Source organism: Mauremys reevesii, linkage group 19, assembly GCF_016161935.1.
Source record: "Mauremys reevesii isolate NIE-2019 linkage group 19, ASM1616193v1, whole genome shotgun sequence".
Classification (NCBI taxonomy): domain Eukaryota; kingdom Metazoa; phylum Chordata; order Testudines; family Geoemydidae; genus Mauremys; species Mauremys reevesii.
The window spans coordinates 15,138,531-15,159,718 of NC_052641.1; the positions used below are offsets into that span (position 1 = coordinate 15,138,531).

Sequence of the window (21,188 nt, forward strand, 5' to 3'; positions counted from 1 at the left end):
TGACTTGTCTGTATGGCCTTGGGCAAGTCACTTCACTTCTCTGTGCCTCCTTCTCCCCACTCCGCCCTTTGTCTGCGAGTGTCAGCTGTTTGGGGCAGGGGCTGTCTCTTATTGCTAGTACCCTGGGGCACTGGTCTTGGGTAGGGCAGTAATGCAGCTGGCATTTGTCCTGAGCGGCTCTGCATGTGCACAGTGCAGGACTGCAGTGAAGTAGCCCCATGGAAGCCCATCTCCCTGCACCTTTCCCGGGTGCTAAATTCACTGGGTCGGGAAAGGCCTTTAAAACCCGAGAGCTCATCAGCCCGGACGCCAGCCTCACTTTCCTCTCTTTGTCCCACCAACCTAGGTAAGCCCCGGATTAGCAGGAACAGCTCACATGAGTCAACGGGGCCAATAAGAATCTTGGCCGTGGTTGGGCAGGAAACGACGCTGCCCTGTGAAGTTCAGGGATCACCATCCCCACTGGTCATATGGACTCAGGAAACCCGGCCACTGCCTCTCACCACAGCAAGGTAAGGAACTGGCTAGAAAGCGTAAAGCTGGGGGAGCCCACTGGGCTCATTGTTAGGAGCTCCCCGAGCTTTATTTATTTCCTTCTTAAGCTCTTGGGACTCTTCGTACACAGAATAGATTTGCAGCCACGGGCCAGACTAACCCCTGCTGTCGTTCCACCAGCTTCAGCGGAGTTATAGTGGGAGACTGAAGTAGAATGGCCCCTTTCTGCAAGTCTGTCGAATGCACGTGACGCCCGCTCGGCCCCAGAAGCGATCTGATGTGGCCGAGCGGTTTGACGTTTTTAATGGGAAGGGGACGTTGTCTAGTGGTTAGAGCTGGGGAAGTGGAAGGCAGGAGATCCAGATTCCATTCCTTGCTTTTACTGTTGGCTCAGCCTGCGGCCTTGGCACATTGCCTCAGTTTCCCTGCCTGGCACCGAGGGGCAGGGTCCCCTGGTGCACAAAGATGTGCAGTTGGCATTGTTTGATTCATGGTAACGGAGCGTTTGACATCCGTGGGAGATGGTGAAAGCACCTGAGCCATGAGCCCTGTTAACATTCGTGGTCGTGCTCAGGGACTGGGTACAGTGGCTGGTCCCAGCCGATGGAGCAGGGCCCCAGAGCTGGCGTGTCTCACCAGCTCAGTGTCGTGGCAGCAGGGATGCTTTCCTTGCGGGTTGCTGGGAGCGGCGATTAGACTGTGCCTGGCTGGAGAAATCTGTGACTCCACAGACTCAGACGCCTCAGGATGATATCAGCAGTTGGCACAGCCCTTGAAAGGAACCAGAGCGAGTTCTTGGATTCATCCCTAGCAGCCCTTTATTCGAACATCTGTCTGGATGGAACATCTGCTTTCAACCCATGTTAAGCTGAAGTGCACACGCCCCTGGAAATGTCTGGGGCTTAAGTTGCACATTGGCTTGTGGTGGGGGAGAGGGCTGCTTTTCATGTCCTGCTCTCCCGTCCCCGTCCTTCAGCACATCTGGCTTTTTGTACATTCTGGGCTGGTGTGGTCATGGTTACTTCTTAAGATAGCGCAGCAAGGGAGTGATGTTAGCAAAGCAAAAAAAAAAAAAGCCAAGCGTGTTTTTGGAATAAGGCAAGACCCGGAAAAGTTGAGTGATGTGATCTGAATGTGCTTAACTCCACCTCGGCTAAAGAGGGGATCGTGCCAAGTGCCTGTTGAAATGTATTTTACTGAGGGTCACTGGTGTGCTTGACACAGATCTACTGCACAGCTAAGCCCTGCTAAATGTGTTTCATGGCTCTTAGCTGGGATTTAATTGATATACAATCTCCTCTGGCCAAATGGCAGTGAAAAGCCTCCTTCACACACACCAGGTGTCACTCCGGCTCCTCGGTGCTGTAGCGCTGCTCTTTCAGCGGTTGGCTCTGTACAAAATGCAGAGGAGGAGGCGTTCTCTGAAGACAAAAGACACCGACACCAACGGCACTGGGTTACCTGCAAAGTACTTCAATCTTAGGGCCCGATCGGGGGAGCTGAGCACCAAATCGGAGCTCCCACTGACTCCCATGAGGGGTTGAGGGTGCTCAGCACACGACAGGATTTTTGTTGTCCAAGCTAATGCATCCCCTGCTCACGAGAGGAGCCGTTGCTTGTGCATGGATCTGGCCCTTAGCCTTGTGAGCCTCTGAAAGCAAACCCAGTGAATGCTTCAGAGGAGGGGGCTCCCCATGCTGGCAAAAGTGCAAGGGTTGTGCTGTCCTGGTACCAGGATCTTGCATGGAACATACAAGAGAGTCCTGACCTGGGCATGGTCCTTGCTTTAAACCTTGAATAACTGATGCTCTTGTGCCATCCATGTTCCCTGCGTGTCTGCTGCGCTGGAGATTGCCTGGGGTCTGTTTCTGCGAGTACCAGGTGAGCTGAGGCACTAAAATGACAGGATGGAAAACTAGACAACTTTTGTTTTCCTCCCAGCAACAGCTTGGGGCCAATTCAGGTCTGATCTAAGTGGGCTCAGCTCCACTGAAATCAGCGGAGTATAATCCTGGCTCCAGCGTGGAGTAGGGCCTTTCATTTCAGGGAAATAAATCTGATTGAGGCTGGCAAGCTGCAGAGAATCCTGGGGGATCGGGGGCCCCCAGCAACAGCCTGGGGATCAAAGGAGAAGTCACAGAGTGATGTGCAGAGGAGAGAAGGCTGCAGAGTATCTGGCCACCCGCAGTCTCCTCGGTTTATCGGAGGTGCTTGTAGAACCCCCCCTGAACCCCTCGTGATCTTCAGTGTATTTATCCTCTCGGCACTCATGTGCTACTATCCCCATTGGGCAGATGGGAAACCGAGGCCCAGAGAGAGGCAGTGCCTTGCCTGAGGTCACCCAGGGAATCTGGCAGAACAGGGATTTGAACCCTAGTGCCCTAACCGCTGGACCATCCTTCCTCTCCTGACTCCGTCCGGTGGCTGTCTCCGATGAGTGGTATAGCTGTTCAGTCCCCTATGGTAAACTAGCAGTTGGTCCTGGACCAAACCCTTGCGTTCCCAGCCCTCCCCTGCGCCCCCCAGCTTCTCCAGTGTCTGACCTGGATCACGATCCCACGTTCGTAGGCCAAACCAAAGTCCTGACTCCGAACGTCATAACTTGGGCCCGTTGCGACAGACACGCAGCTGATTCCTTTTATCAGCGGACATTTATCATTGCGTTTGTGTGGGGGAATCTTTGCGTAGGCTGGTGCCTTCCTCCAGGGGTAGGAGCGATGGCTGTGTGCGTGGGAGGGGATGCTGAAGTGTGGGTTAGTGTCAGAGCAAGAGAATCTGCATATGAGAAAAAAAATCCAGTGATGGGGACTTCAATGAGGAAACTTCCTACCAAACTCTCCTCTCGCCAGCCTGTGGTCTTGGGAGCTGCCAGCTTGACTGGTTATTCCGGGGCTGGAATAGTCACATACCACTCACACGGAAATGTTTCCCTGGTGGTCAGGTATCTGGAGGACTGCCACCACCACACATATTTCATGCTGAGTCCTGCATGAGTGGGTGGGCGGACCTCCCATCTCTCTTCCACCTCTCCCCGGCTCAAAGCACTGGGTAATATCTTGATTCTTGGGAAGTGATCTTCCCAGGAAGGAATTCCTTGGAGTTATATTGGTGATGACTTACAGCACTTTGGCCTGACCGTGGCAACATACTGGAAGTAGGAGGTAAATTGCTTTTCTTTTCACTGCTCCATAGCAAACACTAATAGTTTATTGTTTTTCACCTTCCATTGTTTTTTTTCCCCATTAAGTTAATATTAATGTACTAAATTCATCCCTACTCTATTTCCATTTACTTCAATGGAGCAATGTCCGGGATGAATTTGGTGCAAGAGCTTACACACTGTGTCAGCTGACATTGAAATGCAGCCGCCTCTGGGGTGGAAAGTGGCAGCTGTTTAACAGTGCACAGCAACGCCATGCAGCAACTGGGCTTTGCATCATTTTTCTCATATGCAGAGGGCTTTGCAAAACTTGGAATTAAGTGCAGCAGATGTGTAGGGAGAGCAGCAGTTCGGGGCCCAGTAATAACTTTTATCTGTGGCAGGATGTGAGTTTAGAGGCAATTTCTGTTAACGCGGGTTAACGTTGGAGGGCCAAATTCATCCTTCAGTGAAGTCAATGGAGCTGACTTGGGTTATACCAGGAGTCAAGATTTTTTACCAGCAGTGTGGGGAAGAGCCTGTCTAGAGAGAGATTGGAACTTACTGTCCAGCATGAGTCACTTTCCTAGGTTCAAACTGACCAAGCAAATCACGTTTAACCCTCAGAAGTAGGAACCTCTGTTAAAACTGTCTTCGCATCCTTACTGGATGAGGGCTCCTTAACCGCTGAGTCGTTGGTCCGTGGTCCTGGGGTTAATAACGGAACGTGACGCCCTGCCTTATAGTTTGTTCCCTTGATCTTTATCCCCCACCTAAACAGCAACCTTTGCTGTGCGGAAGGAACCTTGATTTAACATCTCCCAGCGGAGCTTTTCCCCTCTTCATTCTTGTCTGTCTACGTTCCTTTGACTGCTTCCAGTCTCCCACCTGCACCCCCCGTGACCCTTTCCCCTTGGCTCTGCTTGCTGCCTGGGGACAGCCGCCTCTCATCGCTCGCTGGTTTGATGGACGGGAGCACACAGCAGGGAGTCTGCGGATGTGGGCTGTGGTGATGTCACGTCTGCAGGATCCCCGACAAAGGCAGGGTCGCAGCTGGAGGGGAGCCTGTGGTCAACTCCAGCTGCAGTAGCCGATCTCCGGGGGCAGCTCCGCCACCCTCAGGAATGACCTCCCGGCCACCGGCAGCTCTTTGTGACACTGACTCCTTCTGCCTCGGCTTGAGCTCTCCTCCTTCGTCTGGTGGAGCTGAGCAAAGGGCCTTCCACATGCTGAGTCATGCATGGAAGCGTCTCATCCCCGGAGAATGTTCCCCAGGCCTTGGTCATTTGGTGCATTGTGTATCTGGACTGTGGTGTCTGTCTGGCTGTGGCAGGTTCAAGGACTCGGCCTATGCTCCTCTCTTGCGTCCCCTGCATAAGGATGCAGGGTAACTGCGGCGGAGTGATGGCGGCAGGCTCTGATCCGGATATCACTGGGGTAGAATGTGACTCTGGGGCAGAAGGAGCGAGGGGTGCGGCAGAGGAGGATCCTGCAGGGATGCTGTAGGAAGAGCCACGTTTGGAGGGCAAGGTTAGGCTGAGGGTGGTGATTTGGGGTTGGCCCCAGGCCGGGGGGTATATATGGCCTCTGGAGGCGGGCTGTCTTCGGCGTGGGGAGGGCTCCTCTGCTTCTCCCGGACAACTGACACATGCACGCTATTCCCTGTCATTCTACGGGCATCTCCCGTTGAGGTACAACAGCTGGCTGCTAAGAGAGCTGTAAGGAGACCCAGGCGGAGAAGGGGCCATGTGCTGTTCTCTCAGCTCTCGAGGGTTTTCCTTTGGAGTATCACCCTGGTTGGTCTGTTCTCTCCTGATCTAGGTACAGCATCCTCCCTTCAGGCTCCCTCCGATTGGCTGAGCCCAGGGTGACTGACAACGGCCTTTATACCTGCACGGCAGTGAACCCGGCTGGGAACTCCTCGCTGAGCTACCGCCTGGAAGTCCAAGGTACCTGTTCCTGCAGAGCTCTGTCTGCCACGTCCCTGGGGCGGACAAGCTGCCAGTGGAGCGCTGAGGTCATTAAGTGTGTATGTGGGGGCATGGGGGGGGTCATTAAGTGTGTATGTGGGGGCGTGGGGGGTCATGAAGTGTGTATGTGGGGGTGTGGGGGGGTTGCATTGGAACAGCAGAGTCACGACCTGCTGTGCTCTAGGGACTCGAAATGCCCAGCAAGGAGCAGGAGCCCTTTGCAGGATGGTGGTGCCCACTACAGGCAGCGCTTGGATCTGTCCATTTCATCTCCCAGCTTACAAGGGAGTTGGTGTGGTGCCCCTCACCGGAGAATTCGGGCATTAAGGGGAACGGGCAGCAATGTTCTGGGGTGAAAGGAGGGGACTCGATTTATGCTGGGCCAGTGATTTGGGGGCTGGGGGAGCCTCCTAGGGCGGCTACTCTTGCTGTCTAGTTCACATCTCAGGAAGCATCACTGTTATGCCCAGGCTGGATCCTCTGCATTAGTCTTGGTGTGTTTGCTGTTGGGTCTTTCTCGTCGGGGTATTTTGTGACCGCAGCATTGCTCACACTGTATCCAGGTCCCCTCTGCTCAACGAATAGCATCCCTGGTCCCTGCGACTCTTGGTTGGAACAAGGAGTGAAAAAGGCTGAGCTGGGAAATGGCCGGGTTCCTGGGAAGGTTTGGGTGGCAACGCTTCAGGGCCAGCGAGAGCGGGCCGGGTGTGGCTTGCTGAAAGCCGTTCAGAAGCTTGTGTCCGGATGTGAGGTCCACTGGCAGCAGCACAGGGCGTGTCCCAGCCACACTGCCTGCCCCTGTGGCACTTGAAATGGATCAGAGAGGTTCCAGGACGTGGCCAACTAATTTCCCAGTGTAAACGGACCCTAGTATCCTAAGAGGGCAACCCATCCGGGGCCAGAGCCAACACCCATTGAGACCAGCAGCAGCCTTTCCTTATGTTGTGCTTAGCACTGGATCACTGCCCAGATCACTACTGTGTGTCAGTACAGCCTCGAGCCAGCAGACGGGATGTAGACTCCCGACCAGACCAGCCTGGTATTGAACTTTATACCCGGCGCGGCTACGTGAGGCTCGGACGGGACCCTGTATGCAGACAGCTGCTAACACAATTATCCCGCTGCTGTCCCAGAAGCACTGCAGGCATTTAACCTAAAGGGATGACTGTGCTACTGAGTTAGAAATGCAGGAACCGCTAAAGTCATTAAGGAGCCGACATCTGCTCTCCCAGCACTGTCCTGGCTGGATGTACGTGTTCATTTCAACGTGGTCATCAGATTTCTTTCTCTTCCCTTGGCCTGATCAGAGTCCATAAGCTGGGCTCCCCCAAACGGTGCCCAGGGCTTAAACGTACCTCACCTGCATGGGGCTGAATGGATAGCTCTCCTGCTCTGCCAGACAAGCTGGGAGCTGGCACCATGTGTCCTGTGAAGGTGTGAAGCCCTCCTGTAGTTTGATGGAGGGTCCCCTTGCCCGCTTGCACTGGGAGAACAGTCCAAGGTGCTTCAAGCAGAGGAGGCGAAGCTCTGACTTGGGTTTCTACGGACTGTTCATCCGTTTCAGTGAGGGGCTGGTTAAAGCCGGGTTTAATGCAGGCGAGGTGGTGTCTTCATGGCAAAAGCTTTGCTCAAAGGGGAGCTAATTTTGCCCAGAATGTCAACTCTGAAGCACTATCAAGCAGCCCCCTATGGGACAAAAAAATACCTAGCTAAGGCTGCCACGAAGCGGGCACTGGGCTGTGATGACTCCTCTCATGACAGAACAGCGTAGTGATGGTCAGAGCAGAGAACAAGGGCTCAGGATTCCTGGGTTCTATCCCTGGCTCTGCCACTGAATCCCCAAGAGACCTTGGGCATGTCACTTTACCTTTCCCTGCCTCAGTTTCACCCTCTGTACAATGGGGCTAGTGACACTAACGCCCCCCGAGTCTGAGATCTTTGGCTCAGAGGAGATTCCAAGAGCCATTTACGCCGCCTCCCAGCTTGGCGCTGTCCTTCCTGTACGCTCTCTTTATTTCAGTGCCTCCTCGAGTTCAGCCGGGCCCCAAGGTTCTGAAGGTGCTAGTGGGTCACACGCTGGACCTGCCGTGCGTGGCTCATGGCGATCCAGTGCCCAAGCTCAGATGGTCCAAGGACAGCAGCCCGCTGAGGGTGGGCGACCAGGATTTCCTGGAGGGGCCCGACGGGACGATCAACATCCTGGACGTGCGGGTCTCCGATTCGGGGCGGTACCGGTGCACTGCAGCCAGCAGCGCTGGAGAAGACACCACTGAGTTCGTGGTGGAGGTGCTGGGTGAGTGCTGAATCCCGGGCTCTTTCTCTTTCACGGGGCTCCCTGAGATAACGTGCTGCTAGGTGATGGGTGCCGTGAACGGGGGACCTCCACAGTTCAGGGAAGGAGTTGCTATGGCTTGAGCTGTGCAGCCAGGCTCTGTAGCTGGGGCTGTAACAGGAACAGACTCGTGTTCTCTGGATCGGGCACAGAGCAGGACTGACAGCACGCACTGGCCAGGAAGTTACTCAGGAGCAAGCTGCAGCTTGGGGTTAAAGATGCAGGGCCTGGCCAGGGAGGAGAGTTAAGTGAGATTAAGGTTAAATGGGGCCTGGGGTGCTTCCAAATTCCAAGGTTCCCTTCCTCTCCCTTGCCACGTGGGTGGAAGGTCCGATGCTGCCACATGCCACCAGCAGGTCTTTGTGCTGTACCCTCTTCTGTGACAGAGTGAGCAGAGCGCCTGTCTCAGCCCAGGAGGGTGGGGGGTGTCCTTGGAGCCCCCTCCAGAACCTGGGTGCCCCAAGGATCCTGCCTTGATCCTGGTTCCCGCTCTAGGGGATTAGGCCGGAGAGTCACAAACGGGACCAAATAAACCATCGGTGCAACTTCTGTCCCCCCCAGAGCCGCCCTATCTGGATGACAGTGCAGATGTCCTGCTAGAACGAGTGCTCCATGAGAGCGTCACCCTGCCCTGCCCCGCCAAAGGTAAGAGACCAACTCCTTGAGCTGGGGGGGTTCTAGCAACAGCCAGGCATCATGGACTAGTGGTTAGAGCGCTGGCCTGGGAGTCAAGAGACTTGGGTTCTAATTCCTGACTCTGCTATTGAGTTCCTGGGAAGCTTTGGGCAAATCACCTCCCCTCACGGTGCTTCAGTTTCCTTCTGTGAAAAATATAATATTTACCCACAGTGCAATTCTCTACCCACAGCCCTTTTCCTGTGTTTCAGTTCCCTGCCCAGTGTGTGTGATGTTAACGGGGGCCAGGAGGGACTTCCATTCTGAACTGGGGGTCACCAGGTCCATATTTGGGGTGCAGCCATGTTCTCCAAGGTGCAGCCCCTTAGTCATTCGCAGCAATCCCCACCGTCCTGGAAACCCAGCCCTACCAGGGCGACAGACCCAGGGCCCGCTCTCTGGGCACTGCAGATGGTCAGGTGACTCTTCTGAGCTCAAAGAAGGGGAGGTATCGTGATCCCCATTTACAGACGGACGCGAGCTGCCCATGTTCACCCAGCAGGTCAGAGCTGGGAATAGAGGCCAGGTCTCTGCCACTCCTGTGACCTCTACCCGCCAGCCTACGCGGCCTCTGACCTCAGATGTTCCAAGGAGTCTAACTCCCTTAGTCAGTGAATCAGCTCCTGGTTGCTCAGGGCCCTCCCTGGTGCTGGCTGTCTGTGGAAGATGCCCCTCCCCACGCTTAGAGAGGTGGGACCTGACTCAGTATGAGAACGTGCCAGGGGATGACAAGGCGCCAGAATGGCTTGCGCTGAAGTTCATGTGGGTTCTTCGTGGCACAGCTGGCCTGGTCCTCAACTCTATTCTCTGAGCTCAAAGATGGAGCCGCTGCAGGTCAATAGAGCTGGGTCAGTTCCACAGCTGGGAGTACCCAGGGAAACTCAAGGAGCGGGTTTATTCTCACTGCACCCCCATCCCACCCTGCCTTCTCCCCAGCTACCTCTTTCCAGATCTGCCCTGACTTGGTTTTCTCCACCCGCTCCCTGGAAAGCAGGAATAACCTGCAGCCATTCGGGGTCCCGTTGGGCCTGAGATCTCAGATGAGAACTCCTGCAATAGCTCCAGCTTCCTGACGTCTGGAGTGGGAGCGGAGGGGGCAGTGCCCTGATCTTCCGGGATGCGCAGTGTCTTGGATGCAGACCAGTGGGTGTTTGTCCCAGATGGGGCAGCCTCAGGGAACATCCCTGGTCCTGGGATAGGAAGACGGGCAGAAATTGCCCTGGCTTTTCTTTCTTTTACTCCTTCCATCCTTGCTCCTTGTCTTCCATCTCTCCTTTTGCTGGCCCAGGAGTGAGCTGGGAATCCAGACTTTCACACCAGGCCTGGCGCTGCCCCTAACTCACCCACCGGGCAGCCTTAGCTGGAGATGGCCGAGAAGTCGCCAGTCAGCGCGGACAGGATTTATAGTAGCCAATCAGAGAGCAGGAAGGAGCAGACATTGCGGCACAACAGCCGCGCCCTGCCTGGTGTCCGTGGCACATGTGGGGGTGGTTGGTGGAGTGCTGGCAGGTCACATGGTACCAGCTCCTTTCCCTCGTCTCCAGTGGCTTCTATAGGAGTCTGGGCTCTTCCTTGCCCAGAACATCCTGCAGGAGCAGCTGGAAAGGAGCCAGCTCGGTGCCTGCTGGGTAGCTCTGCATTGGGGGGGACGGTACCGTGCTGCATGGGAGGGGAGGTGCCACGAATCACTCTTGCTAGGAAGATGTGGTCCATGCAGTAAGAATGTGCAACATCCCTTGTAAGTCGAGGGGCGGGTGTCCCTTGTAACTGGGTGATAACGGTGCCTCTGGCCTCAGTCAGCCCAGGGTACAGTCATCCCCGCATGGCCTGGGACCGCCCTGGGGGCAGCATGTCAGTCAGTGCACTCCGGGTGGGGTGGGCGTGAGGGGATGCAGCCCCTGACTGACTTTTCCCGGGGGAGCTTGGTGCTGTTAATTTCCCCTCAGCTGAGCCTGGCACTGCAGGGGAGGGACAGAGCTGGGAAGTAAAGCTGTGCCTGGAGCGCCTCCGTGTGGCTATCAGCATGCTGCACACCCACCCTGATTCGAGACCACCCTTCCCACAGGGCTCTGGGAGCAGCTTCTCAGTGTGTGATGCATTTAACGTGTGGGGTGGGCCGGCCACCAAAGGCAGTGCTGAAAGGGGCCACTAGACAGGCACTCGGGAACTGGCCTTGAGCAGGGTAGCCCCATCCAGGAGCTAGCTGCCGCCCGAGATAGGACTCTGCCCAGACCCCTTGATCTGAGCATCGCCCTATGTTTTAGGGGTGTGCACTGAAATCTAGATTTTGCAGGCAGCACCTATTCCTCTAACAGGTGGTACCCACCCTGCAGCTTCTACTTCCCCGAATATTGGGGCGTGAGGTTGCAACGGGGCATCAAGGAGTGGGGATGAAACGGGGCGTCTGCACGAGATGCTCTTGCCTAGAGAGAGCTGCAGCTGTCTGGCTGATCCGCAGGCATGCCGAAGCCAGCCATCCTCTGGCTAAAGAACTCTGCCGAGCTCCTGGGCGGCTTACCGGGCTCCTCGGTGCTGGGTGAGGGCTCTCTGGTGATCGGCTCTGTGCTGCCCAGCGACAGCGGAGAGTACACGTGCCTGGCGACCAATGAGGCGGGCTCTGTGCAGAGGAGAACCAAGCTCGTGGTTTACGGTAAGAGCGGGTTGTGTGGATGGAGCAGATCCCAGTGCTGGGAGGCTGGGGAGCGGGGTTGTCCGGTACTCAGGTGCAGCAGATTGGGCTCCATACCCAGTCCTGGCCTGCGCTGTCTGTTGCCAGCAAGGGCAGTCTCCCCCGTGGGAGCTGTGACTGAACCTGGGAGCAGAGCCTGGACTCTGGTCAGCTGTCTGGAGCTGAGCTGGTGGAGCTGTTTGTGGGGAGGGATGCTGGGGGAAAGTCCTGATTTTTCTGATCTCCTGGCATCCCGGGGAACATTGGGGTCAATTCCCTAGAGAAGGCCTCTTGCCTCCCACCCCGTGCCATGTGTGGGGATGGGAGGAGAGGCAAAGGGGTGTCACGGACAAATGAATTGGGAAGCTTTGGGTTCACTTTAAAGCCTCAGCTGTGAGCCCACAGTGCTGGGGCTAAAAGGGGCTTGTGGAGAGCTCCTACGGGTGAGAAGGGAGGACGCGGGCCAGGCTCCAGAGCCGGGAGATACAGAAACAAACCAGTCTCCTAACTGGGAATGTCTCACTGACTCCTACAGGTTCTCACCACATTGGACTCCGGAGGCAGCTCAGCCACTGAGCGCCCCCATGACCTGCTTTCTGGGCATCTCAGCTCAGCGGGATGGGATGTGGGTCAGCAAAGAGTCTCTCCCCACCCCCAGTCCCATCAGTCTGTCCTGTCCGGTTGCCAAAATGTGGCAAGGAACTTTTCGCCAGCTCCCCAGGCTCTTTAGATGCCCTCGTGTTCCAGCCAAGGTCACTGCACCCTCTTTGCTAGCTGGCTGCAGGCAGCTTTCTCATGGGCACAGATCCGTCATTCGCCACCTGGAGAGTCCATTCCCGGACATACAAGGAATGTGTGGGCAGCCCTCTTCCACTGTGCTGGAGAGGCAGGTGTGCCTCTGGGCTGATGGACAGGTTGGGCTGTGCATGCCTGGTTTCTGCCCATACAGCCGTTGAGTGGCCAGGTTTGCTTGGTGTGTGTTCATCTGAAAGGCGTGCAGTAAGCCGGTGAGTCAGCTCTGTGTTCCTCTCCCGACGTGGCTGTTCCTCTCCGTTCACAGCACCCCCTGAGCTGAGAGGTGACGGCCCCAGGAGGAATGTCTCCATCCTGGCCGGCCAGCCCCTGACTCTGGATTGTGATGTTTCTGGCATCCCAGCCCCTACAGTCACCTGGTACAAGGATGGGCAGTTGGTAAGTTGCAGCAGAAGAGAGCTAGTGGACAACTTTGGCGTCAGAGGGTGCTGCTGTCCCAGCCCTTGATTGGAGAATGGCAGCAGAAGCCAGGGGCTCTGATCTGGACCTGGGTGGCAGTGGGTAAGGTGCTTCCCACCTAGTCCTAATTCTAGCTATTTCCCCGCAGCTCCCGGAGAGTGGTAGCCCCCGTTTCCTCAGTGGAGCCCAGTCCATCAGGGTCCACAAGGTGCGGAAGGAGGACGCAGGGTCCTACACCTGCAAAGCTGTGAACAGGGTTGGTGAGGTGCAAAGACACTTCCACGTCCTTGTTCTAGGTGAGTCACAGGTCTTAGCCTCCTTCTGTCTAAGGCAAAAGTATTCCTGGTCATGCCAGCAAAATATGCTTAGGGATTGGTGGGAGTGTCCCAGCCCTCCCTCCAGGGCTAACCAGCCAGCCTGCTGACAGTCCCTCTGGGGAAGGGCTTAACTTCCTTGGCAGCTGCTAATCCTCCACCTCCCCAAAGCCAACAGGGGTGCAGGCCATGGGTTGAATCCACGGGGCCAAATTCAGAGCTTGGAGTAAGCAAGTGCAACTCCATTGACTTCCTGAGAGTTGCACCCTCTTACACCTGGTCTGAGTTTGGCCAGGTGCGTAGTGGTCATACGAACAGCCAGACTGGATCAGACCAAAGGTCCATCTAGCCCCGTGTCCTGTCTTCTGACAGTGGCCAATGCCAGGTGCCCCAGGGGGAATGAACCGAACAGGTAATCACCGAATGATCCATCCCCTGTCGCCCATTCCCAGCTTCTGGCAAACAGAGGCTAGAGACACCATTCCTGCCCATCTCAGCTAATAGCCATTGATGGACCAATCCTCCATGAATTTATCTAGTTCTTTTTTGAATCCTGTTATAGTCTTGGCCTTCACAACCTCCTCAGGCAAGGAGTTCCACAGGTTGACTTCATTGTGTGAAGAACCTGCTGCCTATTGATTTCATACGGTGGCCCCTAGTTCTTGGGTTATGAGAAGGAGTCAATGACACTTCCTGATTGACGTTCTCAGTGAGAGAGGGTGTTCAATGAATAGGGAGTTAAAGGGGAGAAGCTCTGCTGACCCTCCGCCTCCGGAGAAGCCTGGGAGTGGCTGCACTGCAGTAAGGAAGTGCTGCAGTTTTCCACTGTCACCTGCTTTTATTTTGCTGCCCCCGCCCCCGCAGGACGCCAGGACATGGTTGTTCTCCTTCCTCCCTCGGGACTGCATGTGGAAGGCAAATGGGAGGAGGACGGTGAAACCGACATGCATCTTGAATGCACTTTATAAACTGTAATAAAGCTGTTAATCCCCTTACAGAGCAACAATCAAACAACCCCTCCCTGCCCGCCGGTCTTCCCCTCACCGCCCGTATTCTTGGCCATTGTCACTTTGGCTCTCCCAGGATCTCCTCCTTCCTTTCCTCCCCTAGTCTCACCCGTGGTGTATGGCTTGGGGTCGCCCCACGAGGTGTCGGTGCTGGCGGGCTCTGAGGTGGAGCTGGCGTGTCGGACCACGGGCGTGCCGCCTCCCCAGGTGGAGTGGATGAAGGATGGACAGTAAGTGCGCAGCGGCTGTTGCAAGTCACCGGCCGGGGCTCCATGGTGCCCGGGAACGTGGCCAGCTCGTGGCTGGAGGCTGCAGGAAGCTTGGGTTTAACAGCAGGTGCGAGGCGGGAGTGAGGTGCTGGGGCAGGCGCTAGGGATCCCACACTACATGCAGGAAGAGAATGGGCTCCAGGGAGCAGAGAAAGTGCTTTCGGACACCCGGTGCCCTCTCCATCCACTTCTAATGCCACTTCCTCAAAACGTCCATTGCTGAGACCCTCCTTGGCAGTCTCAGCACGGAGGCCAAGGACAGGGCTCTCGCCTCTCCTCCCCGGGGAGGGTTCCTCCAGCTCACAGGCCCATCAGAGCACACACGATGGGATCCGTGCAAGCTGCGTGCCGTCCTGCAGGCCAGGCTGGCTCTCCTGCCGTGCTCTGGAGTTGATCTCATCCATAGAGCCTTGTGATCAGACACCCCCTCAGAACTTGCGAGGGGTACATCAGGGTGGAGACAGATGTGGGGGAGTTTTGCAGACAGAGGGTCTCGGTCTCCAGTCGGTCTATCCAGCGCCTTTCGCTGGCACTGCATTTACTAAACAAGGATAAAGCCTCCCAGGATTCATTAGCACCGTTGCCCTAAATGCAGCAGGCTCTGCCCTCCAGCTGTGGTCTTATGCCTTGTTCTGAGTCTTCTGTCTCCTCAGGCCTCTTGCCCCGATGGACTCCCGGATCCAGCTCTTGGAGCAGAGACAGGTGTTGAGGATCCAGGCCAGCCAGCTGAGGGACCAGGGGAAGTACCAGTGCCTGGCCTTCAACCAGGCTGGCCAGCAAGCCAAGACTTTCCAGCTGCTTGTTTACAGTAAGTTCCCCAAGTGGAATTTCCTCTTGGAAATTTCCTCTGCGACCTGCTCTTAGAACTGCACATAGAAGTGGTGGGAGTGTGACAGTAGGTGTGTCTACACTGCAGCTTGGAGTGAGCCTCCCAGACCGCATAGAGGGGCTCAAGCCAGTGTGCTAAAAGTAGCAGTGTGGACATGGCAGCTCAGGTGGCAGCCGGGGGTCTCACGCCCTCCCGACCCCCAGGGTCTGAGCTCAGGTGCGCTAGCTCAGGGGTGGGCAAACTTTTTGGCCCGAGGGCCACATCTGGGTCTGGAGATTGTATGGCCGGCCATGAATGCCTGGGGGCGTAGCGGGACTCTGTGGGGTGTAGCATGGGGGGGCTCTATAAGGGATGTTACCAAGGACTTATGGGATGTGGCGCAGGGGGAGGGGGTGCTCTACAGGGGTGGTACCGGGATCTCCTAGGGGCCCAAGATGGCCGTACCAGGCACTGCTAGGAGCGGAGGCACCGTAGCTGGGACGGGTGCAGCCTCTGGGTGGTTTCGAGGCTCTCGAGGGTGAGGCCGTAGGAGACCGGGAGGGGATTGGGCGCATAGCGGGGCGCTGCTGCATAGCGGGGGGGTTCTGATCCCAGGAACAGCGCGGTGTGGCGCTGCGTGCCGGAAGATGGTGCTCATCAAGGGAATTGTGAGTTGGGGGCTGGGGAGTACCAGGCAGGCAGAGCAGGGCAAGCCCCCGACCCCAGTCCCCGGTGAGAGCTCGAGGGCCGGATAAAAACGTCCGATGGGCCGGAAGCGGCCAGCAGGCCATAGTTTGCCCACCCCTGCATTAGCTCAAGCCCCACTAGCCGAGTCTGTCTCCCCGGGCTGGGAAGCTGGCTCCAGGGGAGATTCTCTCCCCCAGTCTCTTCCTCCATGGCCCTGGAGGCCGAGTCTAGTTGAAGTAATTGACGATCCGGTTGTGCGTTGCCCCTCCGGGCTGTCTAACGGCGGTGGCAGTGGGCCACGCGCCTGTTGTCTGCAGATGCTCATTGCTCTTCAGCTGTGTGCTGAGCTGTACGTTCGGGGTGCGCGAGGAGCCTCGCTGGTGTTACCCAGTGGGTGACAGCTGCGCCATGCCAATGCCCCGCCCTTAATGTAAGTCTCCATTACTCCCCTGTTTCCTCACCACCAACCCTCAATCCCTGAGCCTCCATCCTTCCCTAACGGCTTCGGGGCCAGAGAGGAGCCCTCTCCTGCCATGTGTATTATGGGCGTCGCCTGCTCTAGCATCAGGCATGACCATGGAGTACGTAGGGGTTTGGGTACCCAGGCCACTGCTGGAGGCAGAATGCAGTGGCCCACTGGTCCAACCGAGCGGTGTGTGAGCTTCCTTGCCACGCTGCCCGGCCCCCTTCCAGCTGGTAAGAGTCCTTCTTTCATCAGACCGGCATAGGCTACCCTGAAAGGACCGGGTGTGAACGTGCCACGGCTTCCGTGTGACAGCGCCTTCCCCGCCCTCGTGGAACGCTCTGCCCCTGGAGCTGTGGGACCTCCTCTGCCCAGCCCCTCCAGTGCAGCCGCCTCGTGGGGTGTTAATTCCCCGCCCCCCGTGTTTCACTCTCCACATTCATTTGCATTTTCAGCTCCACCCACTATCCTGGGGTCCAGCGAAAGGCTGCACGTCGTGGGCCTGTTCAACCGCCCCGTGGGGCTGCGGTGCGAGGCTCGGGGCTCGCCGGCTCCCAGCATCACCTGGTTCAAAGACAAGCAGCCCATCGTCTCCAGCGCCCAGGCAGCCTACGCCGAGGGGGGGCGGAGCCTCCAGCTGAGCCGGGCCCAGCTGTCCGACGCAGGGCTCTACACCTGCCGGGCCAGCAACGTTGCAGGGGTGGCGGAGAAGGCTGTGAGGCTGGAGGTGTATGGTAAGGCTTCCCGAGCGGCACGGCCGCCGGCCTGACGTGCTCAGAGAGGCATGAGGGGGAGGGGGACGTGACGCTCCTTCTCCCCAGCTGCGTGGGCTGTGCAGCAATCGCTCCCGGCTGGCCACTAGGCAGCACTGGCTGGAGGGGCCCTGGCTCTGTCAGTTCCTGGGGCTCGCTGCCATGGCCAAGGGGAGCGGCGGGTGCCTCTCCCGTCGTGCTCACCCCGAGTCCTGCAGTGACACGTGTGCTGCTGTCTTCCTGGGCCTCTCCCCTCCTCAATCTCTCGGACCGCCTCGGGCAGGGCTTGGGCTGAGCTGTACGGTGCGTGGTCTCAGGCCCATCCGGTGCCTCTGCTTCGCCAGCGCAGAGTCCCACCCTTCCTGGATCATCCCCCCGGCCCAGACGTGTCTCTGTTCCACGGACCCGGTGCTAATGCCAGCTGGGTCTTCCCTGCCCCTGCAGTGCCCCCTGATATTGAAGGCGACAGCCAAGAAGGCCACATGGTGGAAGCGGTGGTGGGCCAGCAGTTGGCCTTGGAATGCTCAGCCAGCGGCCAGCCCCCGCCGGCCCTCTCCTGGCTCAAAGATGGCCGGCCGCTGGCCGAGAGCAATGGCACCCGGATCCTAGCCGGCGGCGCGGGGCTGAGGATCGAGAGTGTCTCGGAAGGCTCAGGGGGGACCTACACCTGCTTAGCCAGCAGCCCGGCGGGGGAGAGAGCAGTCCAGTATTTGGTGGTCGTTCAGGGTAAGCCGCGGGGCGACGGGGAGGGATGTCGGTGAGGCTGCATTGGCGACAGGGCTGGGGGAGCTGCACAGCGTTCTTAGGGGGCGGTGACCTGCTATACCGGGATAGGGCCACGGCCAGGGGCAACGGGCGCTGCCCGGTAGCCACCCGGGGCAGGGCAGGGGGAAGGGCTGCACAGAAGAGCTTTTAATGGGTTTGCCATTTCGAGTTTGAATTTTGTCATGTGCTTACTGCGGCCCCCTGGCTGGTCCCATATCCCAGGGGATGCTGACTGTGCCCCCCCCCCCGGCTGCTCCTGGATCCCCAGAGATGCTGACTGTGCCCCCCCCGGCTGCTCCTGGATCCCCAGAGATGCTGGCTGTGCCCTCCAGGCCCCCCAGCTGCCCCCGGCTCCCCGGGGATACATGTTCCACTACGTCAGGGTCCCAGTCTGGGCTGAGGGTGAGCAGGACTCCGGTTACTCTCTGCTGACTTTTCTTTTGTGCTTTCTTATTCCAATCAGCTCCTCCTCAGCTGGTGATTGGCGAGGGGGAAGGTCATGTGATCGCAGTGGTGAATGACTCCCTGAGGATTCCCTGCCATGCCCGAGGCTTCCCTGCCCCCAGGGTCCAGTGAGTACAGAGATGGAGGGCGCAAGGAAACCCCTTCCTGGGGCCTGGCCCGAGTCTCCCTGCGGCTTCTTTCTGGGCCTCTTCACTCTTTGAGCGCTGGGCTGTGGAGCAGTCTGAGCGGCCCCGGGCTCTCAAAGGAATGCAGGCTGCCAGAGCTGGGAGTGTCCCTCTGTGGTTAATAGCACTGGGGAGCTGGTGGGACTGCCCCACAGGGGCGGGAGGAGCAAAAGCGCCGTTACCCCTGGAATTTTCCTTCTATTCAGTGTCTCTCCTCCCCATCCACTGCCCCACTCCTCTCTAGTTTGGGGTATAAACTTGCCCCTGCTCGCACCACCACCCCGTGGCAGTTCTACCGTAGTGCCCTCCACCCGGGTGGCAGGAATTGTGCCGAATACACCTGTCAGCTGCCAGCTGGGGAAGCTGAATAATGAGGGGTGTTGTGCTGGTTCCCCTTCCCTCTTTCCACGGCACAGCAGCCAGCATTCTGCCATGCAAGGCTCTATGCCGAAATATCCGAGGGGATGTGAGGCTGCTTCACCTGTAGCAAACTCCACCAGCTGCTCCATGATCCCACCCCCTGATGCCACTTCAACTCCGTTTCTCTATTGATTGCCTTGCCTGGTGGGCGACAGGCCTCCTGCTAGGTGGCAGGTGGGGGAGCTGCTGTTCTTTACCTGGTGAGAACTTACCTGTCATTCTCTCTGTCCCAGGTGGCTGAAGAACGGCCAGCCAATCGGAGAGCTGGACGGGGTGGTGATGCTGGAGGACGGAAGGATGCTTTGGATTCCCCGTGTGAGGCCCCGCGACGGAGGGCTCTATGCCTGCGAAGCTGGCAGTGAGGCGGGTGCAGCCAGAGCAGAGGTGCGGGTATCAGTGCAAGGTGAGCAGGATGGTCTTTAATAGCGACTCTCCTGACCCGCCTGTCGGAGAAGCATTTCCTAGGCTTGGTGCTGGGAAAGAGATGGGAGCACCTTGCTGGGAAGCAAAGGTCTCAGCCGGCCTCCTTGGAGTGCTGCATCTCCAGGGTCACCGGTTCAGCAATGACCTTGGCTGCTGCCCCAGCTCCTGAAGGAGGTGGCACTGGTCGGCTCTAGACAAATTGTGTCTGTGGGCAGGTCACTGAGTGCACCAGTGTCTCCTGCTGGAGGACTGGGGTGGCATTATCACCTGCCCCCCAGGAGGCCACGAATCAGCTCTGCTTCAGTCACCCCCCCAGGAGGTGGAGGGTGGCAGGAACAATCACCAGGGTAAAGGCAGGGGGATCTAGTGGGTCCCATCGGGTCTGTCCTCACATACGAAGGAGTCTGCAGGCAAAGGTTCAAATGGCTGAAGGAGGGATATGACAGACCCACTAACACAGGGGTGGGCAAACTACAGCCCGTGGGCTGCATCCGGCTCATTGGACCTTTTAATCTGACCCTCAAGCTCCCGCCAGGGAGCGGGGTTGGGAGCTTTCCCTGCTCCGGTGCTCCAATCGGAGAGCGGGGTCGTGGGCTTGTCTTGCTCTGCTCCATGTATGCAGCAGTTCCACATGGCTCACGGAAGCAGGAGCAGCCGGGGGCTCCGCATGCTGCCTCCGCCCCAAGCGCCGGCTCTGCAGCTCCCATTGGCTGGGAACAGCAGCCAATGGGAGCTGCAGGGGTGGTGCCTGTGGACGGGGCAGCGCGCAGAGCGGTGTGGCCCCGCCTCCGGAGGGGGGATGGTCCACTGTTTCCAGGAGCCACTTCAGGTAAGCGCTGCCGGATCCTGCACCCCTGAGTCCCCCTGCGCCCCAACCCCCTGCCCCAGCCCTGATTGGCCTCCAAACCCCTCCATCCCAGCCCAGAGCACCCTCCTGCACCCCAAACCCCTCCTCCCCAGCCCCCCCCCAGCCAGAGCCCTCATCCCCCCTGTGCACCCCAATCCCCTGACCCAGCTGGCCTTCCATACAATTTCCATGCCGAGATGTGGCCCTCAGGCCAAAAAGTTTGCCCACCCTTGCACTAATACTATATCTCTGCACACACACCTCCCCCTGCCCTGGGTGTGATTGGTATGTGCCCACGCAGCGCCACGGCCCCCTCTCCCCCTTCTCTTGCCAGAGCGCCCGTCGGTCCGCGTTGTGGGCAGAGAGGAGCTCAGCGTTGCCTTTCGTCACTCGGTGGCCGTTCAGTGCCTGGCCACCGGCATCCCCGTGCCCAGCCTCAGATGGTGGAAGGATGGAATTGCTCTGCAGGGAACAGGCAGCCTTCTTCGGGTAGGGTGGGTGCAGCTGCGGCCCAGGCCGGGGGGGCGGGGAGGGGCGGATGTGAGCGAGAGTCCAAAACAGGCATGTTGTGATGGGCGTGTGAGCGGAAGGGCTGCTGCTGTGATGGTGCGCTGGGCGAAGCTGGTGCGCTGCTGTTCGCTCTTGTTGGGGTGTGGGTGTGCTCATTACACTAGTGCGATGTTTTAACAAGCCCTGAGGGTATTTCCTTGGTTAAACGATCAGAGCGCAGCCGGGAGCTGTGTCTGATGGGGGCTGGACCAATGGCTTTGCATGCTCTGTAGTGTCCTGTCACCTCTGGGGATCTGGCACCAAACTGGGCTTAGGACAGCTGCGCTCTCAGCCTAGTGCGTGTTGGGCAAATGCCAGGTCTGTCTCCGAGAGCTGGACTAGCAGGGGGGTGAAGTCAGGCTGGAGGTGCAATAGCGGAGCTGTGGGAGAGCTCAGGCTGGCACAGCAGGGTTCGACTGCAGGTGCCCTGGCCATGCTGGCAGGGCTGGGGGGGAGGAATTGCTGCCCTGAGCTGTTCTGTTTGCAGGGTCTGACCACGCTCGCGGACAGTGAATTTGTGTGTGGCATGAATCTAACCGTGGAATCCCTCCTGTCCTCCCCGTAGATTGAGAAGGTGGACGTGGTGGACGAAGGCGTTTACTCGTGTGTGGCCACGAACCCTGCCGGGGAAGGGAGGCGAGACGTGAGGCTGAAGGTGCTGGGTGAGGAGCCAAAGACGGGACGGGCTGCGCCCAGCGTTCCAGCCACCGGCTCTGTCCTGGCGGTTGGTCCGCTGAGCTACAATTGCCTAAAGAGCCACCCCC

General features: G+C 58.0%; 1 protein-coding gene across 1 annotated transcript in view; it reads left to right on the plus strand.

The window, feature by feature from the left end:
- HMCN2 (hemicentin 2) overlaps positions 1–21,188 on the plus strand; it is a 152,902-nt gene that overhangs the window by 31,084 nt on the left and 100,630 nt on the right. The window contains exons 22-36 of the mRNA XM_039507027.1: positions 347–512; positions 5,456–5,583; positions 7,625–7,897; positions 8,498–8,581; positions 11,070–11,261; positions 12,340–12,470; positions 12,640–12,787; positions 13,916–14,042; positions 14,735–14,889; positions 16,495–16,773; positions 17,236–17,517; positions 18,020–18,128; positions 18,839–19,008; positions 20,210–20,364; positions 20,990–21,086. Of these exons, the coding sequence (XP_039362961.1) occupies positions 347–512; positions 5,456–5,583; positions 7,625–7,897; positions 8,498–8,581; positions 11,070–11,261; positions 12,340–12,470; positions 12,640–12,787; positions 13,916–14,042; positions 14,735–14,889; positions 16,495–16,773; positions 17,236–17,517; positions 18,020–18,128; positions 18,839–19,008; positions 20,210–20,364; positions 20,990–21,086 (2,496 nt within the window). The remainder of the gene's footprint in view (positions 1–346; positions 513–5,455; positions 5,584–7,624; positions 7,898–8,497; positions 8,582–11,069; positions 11,262–12,339; positions 12,471–12,639; positions 12,788–13,915; positions 14,043–14,734; positions 14,890–16,494; positions 16,774–17,235; positions 17,518–18,019; positions 18,129–18,838; positions 19,009–20,209; positions 20,365–20,989; positions 21,087–21,188) is intronic.